General features: G+C 53.0%; 4 protein-coding genes across 4 annotated transcripts; 3 read left to right on the forward strand and 1 right to left on the reverse strand.

Moving 5' to 3' along the window:
• Nucleotides 1–1039: 1039 nt before the first annotated feature.
• CTAM01_01245 (uncharacterized protein) lies at nt 1040–1807 on the forward strand (the record flags this gene model as incomplete). Its single annotated transcript, XM_060517287.1, has 1 exon — nt 1040–1807. The coding sequence occupies one exon, from the start codon at nt 1040–1042 to the stop codon at nt 1805–1807; it is 768 nt and encodes a 255-aa protein (XP_060387748.1).
• Nucleotides 1808–4987: 3180 nt separating this feature from the next.
• On the reverse strand, nt 4988–5230 carry CTAM01_01246 (uncharacterized protein; the record flags this gene model as incomplete). The annotated part of the gene is made up of 1 exon (XM_060517288.1): nt 4988–5230. One exon carries the CDS (start codon nt 5228–5230, stop codon nt 4988–4990), a length of 243 nt encoding a protein of 80 aa, XP_060387749.1.
• Nucleotides 5231–7395: 2165 nt separating this feature from the next.
• Nucleotides 7396–7677, forward strand: CTAM01_01247 (uncharacterized protein; the record flags this gene model as incomplete). Its single annotated transcript, XM_060517289.1, has 1 exon — nt 7396–7677. The coding sequence occupies one exon, from the start codon at nt 7396–7398 to the stop codon at nt 7675–7677; it is 282 nt and encodes a 93-aa protein (XP_060387750.1).
• Nucleotides 7678–12878: 5201 nt separating this feature from the next.
• CTAM01_01248 (uncharacterized protein) lies at nt 12879–13355 on the forward strand (the record flags this gene model as incomplete). Its single annotated transcript, XM_060517290.1, has 2 exons — nt 12879–13180; nt 13262–13355. 2 exons carry the CDS (start codon nt 12879–12881, stop codon nt 13353–13355), a joined length of 396 nt encoding a protein of 131 aa, XP_060387751.1.
• Between the last annotated feature and the right edge of the window lie 1718 nt (nt 13356–15073).

A 15073-nucleotide genomic window follows, 5' to 3' on the forward strand; every position in this document is an offset into this window, starting at 1 on the left:
TCTGTCACGACTCACATCACGAGCCGTGAGCCGGCCGTTAAACCTCCTCCCTGACTCTCCGACTCTTTCGTTCATCCAATCGCACATCTCACGGACAGCTCTGCACACAATGTGTGACTGTAAGGTGTGCCGAACTCTGTAGTGAAGACACGGTACACCGTCTTGAAGGAAGGCCATGTCCCTCTCGGAGATTAACCACCAACTCCGTAATACCAGCAACCTGTACGCACGTGCCGTGATATGCTTACTTTACCTTTCATGCCGTGTCCGTCCGTGAGAACTCTGTCCCACGCTCGTTATCATCTGTAGCCCTGGACCCTGGAAAATTGTGGATAATCTTCTGAGGTTACACTACTGCAAGTCAACAATTAACAAGAACCCTAAAAAGTCCGACGACGAACGCGAGGAATGCGCGACCGCCTCGGGGAAGCGAAATTCTGAAGAAGGCTTGTTTGATCACACGAGACAAGGTCCCCCCGGGGGGGGGGGGGGGGTTCGGTTCGTTGCTGTCATTTCCAGCTCTTTGAGATACAATTCCAACATGTCACTCGCACACCGAGTCCGACCGAGGCGTGGAGGAATAGATGGGTATCAAAGATTTGAACATCCTACACGCCAAACACGAAGCTCGACGTGCCGTTTGTCCTGTCGTCGATCATTGTGTGAGACTGTGAGACTCTCCGTTCCCTTTGCTGAGCTCGAAAAAGGAACGGTAAGGAATTCCCAATCACTCGGGTCCAGAACATGGCCGGAGCGCGGTAACATTTGCGCACATCTCCCGTCTCCGTGGGATGGATGGCGCAAAAAGAAGGATGTCTCGGGATAATTGGACAATAATGAATATGGGTGTCTTCAGAGGTTCAGCCTCCTTCTTGGTCTCTGCCGTGTCACCACGTTCCTATGTAGATCCGATGCTTGGCCTAGACCCCTGGCCCCCAATGAGACCAAGCATTCCTTATTTCCCTTTTTCGTTCCTTTTTGTCAATATGCTGTTTCTGTCTCTGCCTGTTATCTTCACCGGTCGACCGGTGGTGATCAAATGTCTCTGTTTCAGCATCGCCAGCTGGCACCCACAGCTTTCAGCTTCATCCAACTTTGCTTATTGCTCTGCGCCTCCTCTCTCCCCCCGAATATCTTCGGTCGAGGGATGGAGCTGAAGACCCAAGTCCGGGGAGTCTTATTCCCGTGGCTATTCTTATCGAGACCCTTCCTCTGTGTCTGTCTCTCGCTTGCTTCTTCCTGTTGGCGATCAGCCTTTTCCTTGTCTAGGACACGAATCCGGTCTATTGGATGTCGATGCCAATCTTACTGCCGCATCAACAAGTTCAGCCCTTTTTTTCTCACACAGGCCGGGCTCACAACCGTTTCAATGACCCACCGTTTCGGATTCTCATTGGTTGGTGGCTGCTTACCTTGGTCTCTTGGGGAGCACTGGGATCAATCACTGATCTTCCCCCCCGCAATGGTCTCACGTTACGTGCAACCTTGGCACCGTAATGTGCACATCATCACCCTCGAGCACTTTCAACCCTTGCTGGCGCCATTCAGATCCCAGTTGCCCAGTTTCCGCCTAGACATGCAAGTCGAGGTCAGCTGGTCACGATCCCAAGACAACACTACCCAAGAGATGTTGAGAAAGAAGAAATGTCCGTACAAAACTACGCTTGATAGACAGCGCACACAGCCTGCCTGCCTGCCTAGACCTCTACGAATAGAAGAAACGGGCAAGAGAAGCGAGGGAAGCCTGCAGCAGGCTATGCTTCTCTATACAACACACTCCTGCGCTCGCTTCCCCCATGTCGCGTAAGACGCCCCGGATCAAATGATGAATCGATGATTTCCCTCCTCAGTCGCCATCTTGGCGCATCGCTCGACCACGTTCTTCACACATCTGCACGTCGCCCACCCCGTATCCGCCTACCTGGGTACGGAGTACGGCAGCACGGCAGAGTACCAGACCCAGGCTGTATCTCTAGGCAAGACAGGAAAATACTGGTAGCGATGGGAAGCTGACGGTATGCCGATGCTGACGGCATCAATCAAACGTCCCACGACCCTTGTCGACCGTATCCCTGGTCTTGCTCGCAATGTTTCCGAAAGGAGCCCATACCATTGCCATATCCGTAGAGATGGGAGTCATTGGGTACAGTAAACACCGTTTGATTCTTGCCGTCGCAGTTTCGAATGTAACATGGAACAGAGAGAGTCGTTGGCGGTGGTGGCTTAGCCAAAGCACAATCGCCCGATAACACGAAATGTCGAGCGAGCACCGCGTATTCCGTAAATACCTACTACACACAGCCATGGCAGTAGGGTCTTTTTGCCCGGTTTTCTTCCCGCAAGAGACTAAGGAGCGAAAGGAAGGAAGACGTGGAACGCCTCGTAAAGAAGACCGAGCCGAGGGAAGACATCGTCCAACGATAGTTCGGCGATCTCCTTCCCTTCCCATACTCTCCCTACGGCGCGTGGGAGAGCCGTGGAAAGCGTGTGCCCGCCCGTCCTAACGCAAGCCTCCCATTACCAGATCTACGGATCCGCGGCGCGGGGGCTTGTCATCGCGGCGGTGATCGGGACACCAAGGCTTGCGGTAACATGGCACTTGGATGGGCGGATGGTAACACGAACGTGCCCCGTCCCATTCGAAAACCTGGAAAGCCACACAAGAAGCCTCGAGCCTTCAAGCCTCACTACGATGCCCCAAGCTCCAAACCTTGAGTTCAAGCAAACGGTTGGTTCCTGAGACCTGAGTAGGTAGACCGTAGAGAGCAGTTTTGGGTGGGATGGCAGTTCCCGTGTTTCCCCAAAGTTAGCGCCAACGAAACACCTTCTTGAAGCGTACAAGCTCGAGGAATACCAAGCCATGGCGGAAAGAAAGCCACACCCAAATGAAGGTTTAATCATTTTTTTTTCTCTTTCCACGATAGGGGAGGACAAAGACATTGGCAACTCCCAGTGATCGAACAGGACACCACGAGACCACATTACCCCTCGTTCCATCCCACTTGCCGGGAATTGGTGGCTTGTCTTAAGAGGCACTGATCGTTCAAAGCTTGATGGAAATTGCCGTCGCGGATCCGCATCTCGATAATCGCGATTGTCGCCGGCTAGCCAAGAGGCCTTCAGCTTGCCCAGACACAACTCAAAATCTTTCCCATGGTGCCATGGTGCCATGGCACATTACCTACCCAGAGCCGGGCTCGCGGTAGCACCAGGACCATGGTGATGGCGTCCGCGTTCTCCTTTTGACCTTCTAGCATATATCTTGGAAAACTTTGGACACTACAAACAAGCGTCGGCAAAGGAGATCGCACCAATATTACGCCTCAAGTCTTGGATTACTTGTTTGTTCCGCACCACAATGCGGAACCGAACGACCTGAATGCCGATCAGGGTGTACGAAGAGGTGTCACAATCTGGGCAAAACTGAAGACATAACGTTCCACCGTCTAAATATTGTTTCTCAAGCCAGGGTGGCTCTTCTCCATAGTGTGGCTTTCCTTGTGCGACCACACACTTTACCAATGACGCTGTCAAGACCACTCGCACCGGAACTCCCCAACGTTCGTGCCGTTCAAGCATATCCATACCATTAAAACATCAGACAAAAAGGCTTCGGGGTCCGTGTTTGGTTTGATTGATCGACCGTTTCTGTAATGACCAGGTTGGGCCTCACTCATCCCATCCCTCTCCTCAATTGCCCGAGAATCCGTAAGCAAGCAAATTCGGAACGAAAACGAGGGTGCGCTTTTCTCGGGTTCCTGATGGAGAACATGTTGACGTTGTTAGTCTACGTCTTTGTCTGCCCACCCAACTCCGGGGAGGGGACTGGACCGGACCCATATTCCGCGGCGAAGCACGGAGGCTTCGGGGAAAGCTCTTGGGTTCCGGGTTTGGGCACACAGTCAGAAGCTTATTGACATTACAACCTCGTGTCAACGTACACAGCATTTGTCTTACTGTTACACAAAGACCAGCTCAGTCAGTTCTGCAGGCTGACACACTTGTTCCCAATCTAGAGGCTCAGACACATGTTCCTGTCTCGCTTGCTGCCTTGCCATGCTGTGTCACCGCGCCACCGTCAGCAACAACGTCGCAAGTTGCTGACATTTTGACGAACAACCTACCCATACACTCAGGCAACTCCTCGTGGGACCTGAGAAACGGAGGCAGAAACAAGCGCAGATGGGGGTGCGGAGCGGGAGGACGCTCCCAGCCACAGTCCTGATATTGACATGATACTGATGGGTGGTGTGGTGGTCGCGGGCGGACGGTGGATAAAAAAAAAAAGACGGTTGTGACGTGCTCCTATCATCCCACCATACGGAAAGCGTCACTTGCATGAGAGAGAAAGTCGCATTACGGCTGGGACCTAGATACGTGCTTGCGATGCGAAACTGCGGAAAGCTGTGTACATGTCCTAGAAGTTCCGTCCACGTCAACCACCCAACTCCCGTCCTTCCAAGCCGGCCAAATTCCGTTACGACCACCGTTTTGGACAGCGTCTCCTCTGATTGGCGCCTTTTTCGCTTATCAAACGGTACCCAGTTACAGCATATCCTCCCACTCCCATCCAACAGCAGAGTGTCTGTGATGACACATGGTTACGCTGCATGGTGATCCTCTCCCATGCAGCCTTATCCCCCAACTCGGAATGCCTGCGGTCACAAAAAAACGGTGCTGGCGGCGCTGGCGAGCTGGCTGGCTGGCTGGCTGAGTGAGTGTCCGAGTGGGCTTCGCGTTCGGTTCGGTCTCACGGCGAGCCAGTCATACCTAGCGGCAAGCGGTGCCACGGCGGTGGTGGTCTTGGAGAAACAGACAAACATTCCCATCATGACGACGACTCTCACCTCACCATCACACTCGAACTCACACTCACATGTCTGCAGAATTCCACGGCCACGTTGTCTTTTGCTTGGTTTCCCCATCCTGTTTGATAAACAACCGCATCCACTTTATGTGCTTTCTCGCACTCTCACTCGCTTCATAATTACACATACGATGTATGTATTCGTACACACACACCCGAACCCCGTTTTGTTCCATCCGCGTTCTCTCCCCACTCGAAATAGAAGGAAAAGGACATCGGCTCGTGAAAATCAAAAAGTTCCCAGTCTGTTCCCCATTGTAAAAAGTGCACATGCAGCGGCGCGACCCAACTTTCCCAAAAGTCTTGGCTTTCCGCTCTCGCGCTGACGAACCGGAGGTTCCACATCCTTGGGGTTTTTGACATTTGTTCTCCGTTTCCCGTGCCGAGGACACCGAAAGTTCCTTGACAGGCTGACTGTCTCCGCTCCCGCCAAGCGGACCAGGGTGTTTGTGTGTGGTTGTCGGTCCAAGGCAAACGTTCACACAAAGGCGGTCAGGTCCTGCCAATCACCCAGGTAGTGACTGTGCTTGCTTGCCTGCCCGGTAATTATCATGGGTCGCATGAAAACTGTCCGTTAATGTTGTTGAGAAGCGTTGTTGATGAACTTCTGTCGATGGGTGTGACTCACAATGAGTTGGCGATCTTCTCCCCCCCCCATCCCCTTCTGCAACAACCCTTGTCTAAGCGGTTAACCTCACCTCGGGCATTTTCCAGTCATAACGCTTCCTTCAACCCGATCATCTTTTTCCCCCTGCTCTCCAAGGCTGAGATGGTTGATGAATGACACCGTCTCTGTGGAACCGAGATTCTTGACTTGCGAGACCGCTTGTCTTTGCTTCACCCTCCCTCCCCTCATCCAGCACCCTGGTTCACGTCAGGTATTCCTACATCTCTAGCTTGGTGAAGTGCTCGTGCAGATGAGCGCGTACGCAGAAAAGAGGGTCATTTTTCTTCACTTCCTGTGTCACGATGCGAAAGATGTCATTATCCCATCACGAAGAAATCATGTGAAAATCTTCACAAGCCTAAAGTGTCCCCCCTTTCTCCACTATACGAAACGGAAACCTGGCACCGCTTTCGGCTGCCATATGAATCCACGTTACATTTCCCAATCTTGCCAAACCCATGGACCCCGGTTACGCTATGGAGAATAGAAGCAAATGACAGAAGCGGTGGAGAGAGGATCATCTTCTTCGAAACCAAGGAAGAAGAGAAATAACGTCTAGAAGGAGCGGATCCTCGACGAATGGAAGCATTCCCGAACAAGGACCCTCACCTCCTCATCATCGCGAACCCCTTCGTTTGAGGGTCAGCATGAGCCATGAGGGGCTATGGGGCGCGCACACACGAGCAAACACCAAAATGAAAAGATGGAGCACAATAGCGACAAAAAAAGATGGCTGGGATATCGTTGTCGGGCGTCATGCTACGGTAAGGGGAAAGTTGAGACTGGCCACTCAGGACTCAAGAAAAGGGGTTCTCCTAGTTCTCCTCTAGCTTCACCGTTTGAAAAAACTTGCTCCACCCTACTTTCGGTGAAGGCGAAATAACTTGAGACGAAGATCAGACCGAAACCAGTCTGCTGGGAAATTTCCCCATCCTCTTTGAGCCGCCTCTGAACCGTGCAATCCCCGTCGGTGAGAAGCCTACGACGGAAACGACGACACCGACTTTCCTATCCACGATCAAGGATTCTCCCTTGGCCATTACATAGTGTACGGATAGTCAAGGGGACCACATCTGTGCTCTCGAGACCCTTACACCGTTTGAGCCTCATCTTCCGAATCCCATCACCATCCCCTTACCCATGTAGCTTCAAGTAACGATGTTGGGAACGAACGAACTCGGGGTTTGACCCTTCCATTCCTCCCTCGTTCGCCTTCTATGGATACGGATATCCGCTCTGTTGGGTCAGCCAGCCCCAGTTCGTACTCATTGACGTGATGCCTGCTTCAGCCCGCCCAATCCTGCTACCAAACGGTTGACTACTGCTGCTTGCCCTTGGCTATAACACGGAGACACAGGCTGCTATTGTTCAATTTCGGCGGTACCGTTCCCACGTACACGGGACCCAATGAATGGGGAGACAATTGGAGCCCATCTTCAGCTTCAGCTTCGGTCAGCTTCTGCCGCGTGGCGGCACAAATGTCTCACGGTGAACGGGCACATATGCGATCAAGCGGCGCGGCGAGTGGAATTCTGAGAGACCCTCTTCATTGGAAAAGTTGAGGCGGCAGAATGAAATGGTTCCCGTGGTTCGTCGCACATTGACGAATGAGCAGGAAAAACAATTATACCAATTGCCGTGGTTTTGGCGAAATAAGCTTCGCTAGAGTCCCCATCAATGTCTCACTCTCTGTGGTGCCACGAAGAGAACCTATCTCTAACACGAAGTAGTCTCCGTTGTCCCAGTCCCACGAACGGAGCGTGAAGCCAGACCCGGTGCTCTGGTACAAGCGTGTGTCACTAGCTTCGCGATGCCGACGCTTCTCCAGCCAGCCACGCCCCGAGCAGAGGTATCTCACCCTATGTGCTACGGCCCGAGACTACGGATAGAGGTCCGAAAATTGGGAAAATCGTACTCGTTGACCCTCATCGTCCTTTCCATTCTGAGAAACCCATTCCGCGTTGTCCTAGCCATAGCTTCAGCACTCTGGGCCGCCCTCCGCTCACTCGTAGCCGGCGGCAATCAAGTGCCGCCTCCTCGGACATGGACATTTACCACCGGAAAGGGACAAGAGGCATCGTCCAAGTGGGATGCCATCGGTGATGAGAACTACTCTGTTGTTCACATTACCCACGAAACGTAGCCTAGTAGGAATAGAGTGCAAACGCCATCGACCCAAAATGTCGGATATGATCAACTCCGGCATCCTCAGAAAAAGCCATGAACCTTCGCTCCGGCGAATGGGAATTTCTGCCCTTGCGGATACCATCTCCCACTCACCCCCCTCAAGCGTACCGCAGCCCCGGTACGAACGCCCTCCATCTGCCGCGTGCCTGGCACATGCCCGCGGCTCTCCGATCCCCATTGCGGCGATCTTTACACTCTCCTAACTCGTCTTCCATCACGTTTTCTTGCATCGGTCGGCGCCCTTGCATGAACCTTGGCAGTTGGGAAGAAGTTATCTGTTCCTCTTCCCGCTTTGTTGAGTTTTTAACCCGTTACTATTGTTGAACTGGGTGACTGTGACGCTGCGGCGTCAGGAGACCGGACGAAACGAAACACAACGCCGCAGCGCCTCCTTTCCTCGTCTGATTGTTTTGGCTCTTCACTCTTGTCTTGTTCCTTTGGGCGCCCTTCTTCCCACGCCCCTTTTGATGCGCCGACCGGCCCAGGAACCCGGAAGATGCCATTCTATTGGGCTGATGGGACGCTTGCGCGGTCTGAGACGCGTACGGAGTACGGATACAGGTGACTGATGGAAGCGCCGAGTGGAACTGTGGAACATTCTCCCGTACTCCGTACACAACAATAATAGCAGCGCTTTTTGGGCTTGGACTTCATCGGCGTCCTGACAGAGATATCCTCCGACGCCAACACTGACCACCACTGTCACATCGTGTCTGTCCTCATCTCAACACCGGCAGATATTTTTGGGCGGGTAATTTCTGTACGTGTAAGAGCCGCTTCGCCACAGGGGGCAGGAGAAGAAATGCCACGTCTCCGTTTTCTCATCTACACTAATGAGTTTTAATTCGAAATCTCCGTCTTGAATGCGAAACAAACCGTGCCCCAATTCCGTTCCCGTTTACACTGCTACTTCAGAGTCTGTACCGTTCCTGTTCCTGTTCCTGACTCCGCGTCCCCTGTCCTTGTCTGTGGTTGTCAAATTTTCGTCAAACTCCAATATTGTGGGAAATTCTTTTCTTAAAAATCCAGGAACCACGAACAAAGCCCACTTTGACTGGGATGAGGGGATCTTGCATCCAAAATTCGGGTCCGTTCTTCCTCTGCAAGGTCAGAACCCGCCCCAGAACTCTGTCGGAAATTCAGGAACATGTGGCAAATTTTCTAGAAGGTATTCCGTAAATTGGCAACGCCTCCATCCAGTTCCATCGAAATTGGAGTTAAGATTTCTCTCCGTTTTTTTCCTTGCCTCTCCGGTACCCAGCAGCCTGTCACCAACCAACACATGGAAATCCACGAGGCTGGGGTTTCGGGTTCGTTCGTCTCGGTTTGCCGAGATGCGCGTGATGTAAGCTGCAGTGTTGCAGGGAACCAGTTGGTTCCGTTACACGAACTCTCTCTCTCGCTCCCACTCTCACCTGAGCAGATTTTCCCCCACAAAAAACGGTTGTGGGAATAGCATCGTCATTCCGGGCCCCACGAAATGCACGTCGTCGATCTTTCTTCTGCCAGTCAGCAGACCCAGAGTATGGAGTACCTTGCTCTGCGCTATTGTTGGAACACACAACACACCGGACGGGGTACCGACTGCCGGAACCCGGTCAGGGTATCATCGTCTCGTACAATGGAAGAAGAAACATCAAGAAATCAAGAGAAATTGGTCATCAAGGAAATACGGTGAAATGAGAATTTCGGAACCCCCAGAACGGTGTGAGACCCAAGGTACCTGACCAGAAAAGAAAAGAAAAGAAAAGATGCCAATTTGTGAGTCATCCGTTCCAGCCGTGCCTCACCGTTCCCATCCCCTTTCTCCGTCCTGGCATCCATCGTGCAGATGCAGCGTCGCATCGAACGTGTCCCCGTGACGGGTTCCAGAGGACCGGTACCAACCAGAAGGAATGGTTGGAGACAGTGTACACTACCCGTACACGAACGAGCTGCAGCATCCCGTCTTTCGGTGAATACTGTGCCTTGCTTTACTTCCCACGAACGCGTCGTCACTTGTCCGTCCGTCCGTGGGGGGAGGAGAGGAAGGGGGTGTGTGTCTACGTCGCGTCGAGATGCCGTTCAAGAAATCACATCCTCCGTGATCACTGATGGGTGCCCGACTGCCCGTAGTACCATAGTCCGGCGTACGCACGTTTGCTTCTTTTCTATGCTACATGCTAGATAGAGGCGCGCACCGTCTTTTCTCTGGCAGACTGGCAGGCAGCGGCAGGATCGTGTACTCGTCACAATAGAGGGAGGGCTAAACACTAAAGTGCTTGCGTTCACTAGTTCGCGTGAAAAACCAATACCCATTTGCCCTGTTCCAGCTCTTTCAATCAAGTTTTGCTCAGGAACCGAGGCACCGGGAGAGGCTTCCCTTCGGCCCAGGAACAAAGAGTCCGTGTGCTCGCGGGCGCTTACAAGCCCCAAGCCCTCGATCCAGGCAACATTTCACGATCATCGAGGACAAGATGGACTTCTTTTTCTTCCCCCCCAATGTCTCTAGCGCCTGTCAAGTTAGTGTCAACTAATACGGCGGATACCTACTTCCTGCGGCCTGCCGCTTCAGCTAGCAGAAACTTGCCTACTTAGCTAGCAATCCATCGTGAACTCTCACCAGGAACCGGTTGAAGTTTGACTCAGAACTACTGCAGTTGGGCCAAACAAAACTTGGAGAGCTCCTCCTCGTCTTCGGCCGAGAACCTCCGTATCTCAGGAGTTTGGGCCAAGGTTTAATTCCCCAGGTAGCTCTTTGCAGCTTTGCTTCTTTCTCCACGACGGCAGGATCTCGCGACGTCGGAAAGCTGTCACTGCGACGGTAGAAACATCCTCTCATACAGGTTAGTTTGGCGGGTTGCCCGAATTGGGCAATCCTGCAGCATTTGCTGTCTCTCTGCAGAAGATCCTTGTTTTGCATCCTTGCATCGCGTAACCGTACTGATGATCAACCAGGGGAAAATGTGATCGAAAAAGACGCCATCCGTACCATGTGTTGGTTCCGAAGAGGAGGTCCAATGCAGAAAATACAGAAACCCATCATCTGATCAAAATGATTCCATCAGAAAACCCTGTTTTGGCGCCGGGCTTGGAGACTTGGAGACTTTGGGAGGTTAACTCGGCACTTCGGTTGACTTACTTGGGGCCATACGCCATTGACTCCTTCGCTCCGTATTTCTGTCAGTGAGCTGCCTGCCGTCGTCGGAACAGGGGATCTTCGAAAAAGAAAGTGACAAAAAAGTGACGGTGTCACTGGTGTCAAGTATGGTCACGATCTTCTCCTCTGCTCTCCACCCGCCCGACCGTGCACACGCAATACACCGCTAAATCGAGCTGCAGGAGCAAGAGATGCGGAACCTTGGATACGGGGTGGGCGTCGCAATCGTTTGGGGATGCTGGGAACCAGGTGCAAATCACCCCCTCATGACGGGCAGGCAGATTGACGAGGCGTGTCACGATCGAACTTCTCCAGAGTCTCCAGCACCACTCACTCCCACCGTATTCTATTCTCAGACGGGGGTTTACCTGAGAGCATGACCGAATACTGTTCAGATATCAGACGAGAAGCGTACGGTAGGTGATACTCGGCGCGAGCAACCGGTCTGAGACGGAGCCAAGCAATTTCGAAAATTGTACCGTAAGGTGATGATTATTTGATGTATTATTGTTGTCCTGGGTTGATTAGAGCCAGTAGTTCGCGATTTGGGGTTGATGAACGAACGCCGGGCCACTGCGGGAAACATAGTATTATCCTATCTGCATGTTGCGCAGGCAAAACATTGGCATTGTCTCAACGCCCCTCGAAAAAGGTTCTCATGCCTCCAAAGATTTGTAGGTCCGTTCCTGTGATACATTACAGATTTCCACGATGATCGGTCAGAGGCCTGTCTGTCCGTCTGTTGTCTATGGTTTCAACCGGCGACCTCCGCGATCGAAAGGAGACTGTTCAGCTGATGTCTGATTTGGACTGTGCCATCCGGCGGCGGCGTAAAACTGACAAGTCGTACCATTATCACATTGAAAATCTGTGACGAGTCCGTTCCAGGCGATGAGTATCAAAAAATGAGAAGAGAGTGGCACAGATGGTTCGATTGGCTGAAGCGCTTCATGCGACTGATGTCTCTCTGCCTGGAGACATGGAGCCTTTGCCTACCTCTTGGTCGACTAGCAGCCCTATAGCATTCAGGAAACCGTAAAGACGGCGTTTTCATAGCAACATCCATCTCTTCCGCCGCATTCCCATTCCCCTGCCTGCCTCAGCTGTTCGAGCTTCGAGCGGCATCAAGGTCCTGGAGCTCTCCCCGGTCAAAACGGATGATCCAAAATACCTCGGTAGGTGGACGCCTCGCCGCCCGCCATTTGCTGCATGTTCCATCATCTTCGGTTAGGCTGTGTGCAACACATGGCGTTTTTAAAGTGTATGCCGTGTACCCTCGTTCAGAAACCTGCAGGAATGCCGCCGCTGTGGGACAATTACCGCAAAGGAAAAGCCTGGCATCAATATTTCCTTGGGGGCGGGGTCTGAAGCGAGGTCAGAGACAACACGATAGTGTTGATTTACTTGATAGTGTGTATGGATACTGGATGCTGCAACAGATAGTGCCACGGTTCACGGCATATGCAGGCAGACGAATTCCACCATGAATTGGGGTTGCTGCGGCTGGCGCGTCGTACCCATCCACCTCCAGTGGCAGTTTTGTTGCGATGGTGACATTATCGCCCGAGTTGAGGTAACTGATAAGATCCTGGCGCCATCAATGATCGCCCGCAACCCCGTCCTTTGCCTGTTGCGCGCCAGACTGTGGTCTCGGGCGGCTGCTTCATCGACCGAGTGACCGTCGCACTCATCTCACATCTCAGAAAATCGCAGTCAGCCCGTGTGCCCGTTTTGAAATGCCCTCACACAGCCCCCAAATCCGCCCCAAGTATACTCGGTGCCCCGCGGGTGTTTTCCCTGAGGCGATTGACGTGTCTCTTAATATCGATATACGATTCCCGTATGCGTAGTCGGCCGAGGACAGCCAAGCCACGCTGCCACAGAAACTCTCTTACTCGGCAGCCTCGGCATCGTCCTTCTTGTCAAGAGAGGACCACAGCTCATTGCCTCCAGCCTTCGATTCGTTGTGTAACCAATGAGAACTCAGAGACGGTAGGCCATACAGATGCATCTGAAACATGCTCTTCTCCTCAACTCTCGTCTCGCTCCGCAGTGACACGAGGTGTGCGACGCAAGCCCCCAAAAGCGTCCACCGTTCTCCCCCCCCTCCGCCGAGAATGATGACAAAGTGGCCCCCAAAAGAGCTCGGGAAGCACAGAGGCGTCCGCTCTGTTGGCTCAGTTCACCGTATTTCCCACGTGGTGTTTGGCAAGGGGCCGGCCGACGGGCAACAACCCACCCCTGACGATCACACCACACCTTGGACACCTTCGAACAGGGATCTCTTCGAGCGAGCGAGCGAGCCGCTGATGTGTACTGCGTACGCCCGGACCTCCCCCAAGCTCAGGTGTGATGGGCGGTGCGACGGCGGCAGCTCAGTTGGTCACACCTGGCCTGGCTGCTGCAAGCTTCTTGCTCATCAGGCTTTCAGCAGAGACGGGGTGCGAATCACAGATAGTTCGCGAGCCAAGAACGCACAGTCGAAGCCTGATTGATGTTGGCTCGACACAGCCCATCGCTGGTCAGCTGAACTCCGCCGGTCTTGCTGTTGGTGCTGTTGCTTCGTAGTAGTTCCAATAGAACAGCTTCCCGTCCCAAAAAGATCAACGACCGCTACTGCAGGTACAAGGGGAAAGAAAATTGGCGACGGATTCTGAGAAGGCCTCAGTTGTATTACTGTACTATTCGCCTTGGTCTCTCGCTTCCCGAGACATCTCACACGGCCCCTTGAAGCTATTCCAATTTATCGTCGCCCGCAGCAAGGGACAACGTCGCGGGGCACTTACAAGTCACGGACAACGTGCCATACTTACCAGAAGAGGTCTTTAACAAACGGAGGTCCCAAGGTTCATTCTCCGTGACGAGGTGACGGAGGACTCAGCTCAGGTTTGCCTTTTCCCCTACCCCATACGATGCCGCCGTAGTCGCCGTCATGGTGACCCACCTCCGCGACCCGCCGCGAACCCCCCGCTGCCCAGAAAATCCGTCGGCCGAGCATGTCAAAAAGAGGTAACCCGGGGAGAAAGAGGTTTGTATGACCGGCTCTCACTTCATTTAGGAGGGCAAAACGTCGAAAAGGTTGCCGTTCCCTAACTCCGGGTGATGATACCCTTGCGTCAAGGGTGCCTCTGAGACGCGCAAACCCAGAACTCGGTTTGCGTCAAAATGCCCGCACGTCCCGCTCAAACGGTAGAGAAGGCAGACGCTTTACGGACTCTGTGGACAGTTTCGTCCGGTCCCTCGACAAGGGCCATCGACGTTGGGTCTGTACGGATACGCTACTCTCTGCTGCCCTATCCGTACGGGTAGTGAACATCAACCGGCTTGGTGGGGAGAGAAACGGTTGATCGGCCAGTAGGTGATGCAGGTTGACGCTTTGGGAGGAGGCTAAATCCCAAGTTCACTGTTTCCTCGGCTTCGTTTTCTGCTACGCCCATGGCCCGAAAGACCGGGTGTTGTGCCATCACCGCTCCAACGATCGTCCACACCCTCATTCTACCGTCGACCCATGGCAGTGCGTGGTCATGTGTACTCAAGGCTGGGGGGTTGCATTTTTGACGGTGAGGATTCGCTGTGCCTCGCTGACACCATTCAAATGCAATCAATTCTAAACCGTCAGCTTAGGCGGGGTAAGTAGCAAAGATGCCCTCTTCTTATCGTTGCCGCATATGCTGTGCAGCGCAGCGAGGTTGAAAGCTGCAAGGCGTATCATTATCCATGATGTTTGTCCATGAGAGAGCTGCCGTATAAGCCACTTCCGTTCTACTAAGAGTTGGCGATCCGGCTGTACAGCGGCAAGGATCAGAGACAGCTCTGCAGCCACTGCGCCGTCCGACATCTCCAATCATGTCGTCAGAGTCTCTCGTCAAATCGTCCGACCACGAGTCCGTGCTGGGCGGGTTAGACGGGAAGCTAGCGTGACTCTGCCTGTCAGTAAGCCGACACTGATTTGTGATCAGGCGAATTAACTAGGTTAGGCTGTCATTATCGTGACTCTTAGCCACTTGGTCTCTGAAAATGATGGTGTGCAGCAGCAATTCGACCGAGTACCTATCCTACGACCGTAAGCAGCGTCAAGGGTGGGGATTTGAAGCTTCACAGGCAGATGTCTTTCGGTACTTGGTCGAGATGTATCTTCTCGAGCTATGTATTTTGGTACGAATGTAAGATCAGCCTTCCATCGCGTGTTTGACGAGTTTGGCATCGATGTTGC

Source organism: Colletotrichum tamarilloi (genome assembly GCF_030869305.1).
Source record: "Colletotrichum tamarilloi strain Tom-12 chromosome Unknown Scaffold_3.1, whole genome shotgun sequence".
In the NCBI taxonomy this organism is placed as follows: Eukaryota; Fungi; Ascomycota; class Sordariomycetes; order Glomerellales; family Glomerellaceae; genus Colletotrichum; species Colletotrichum tamarilloi.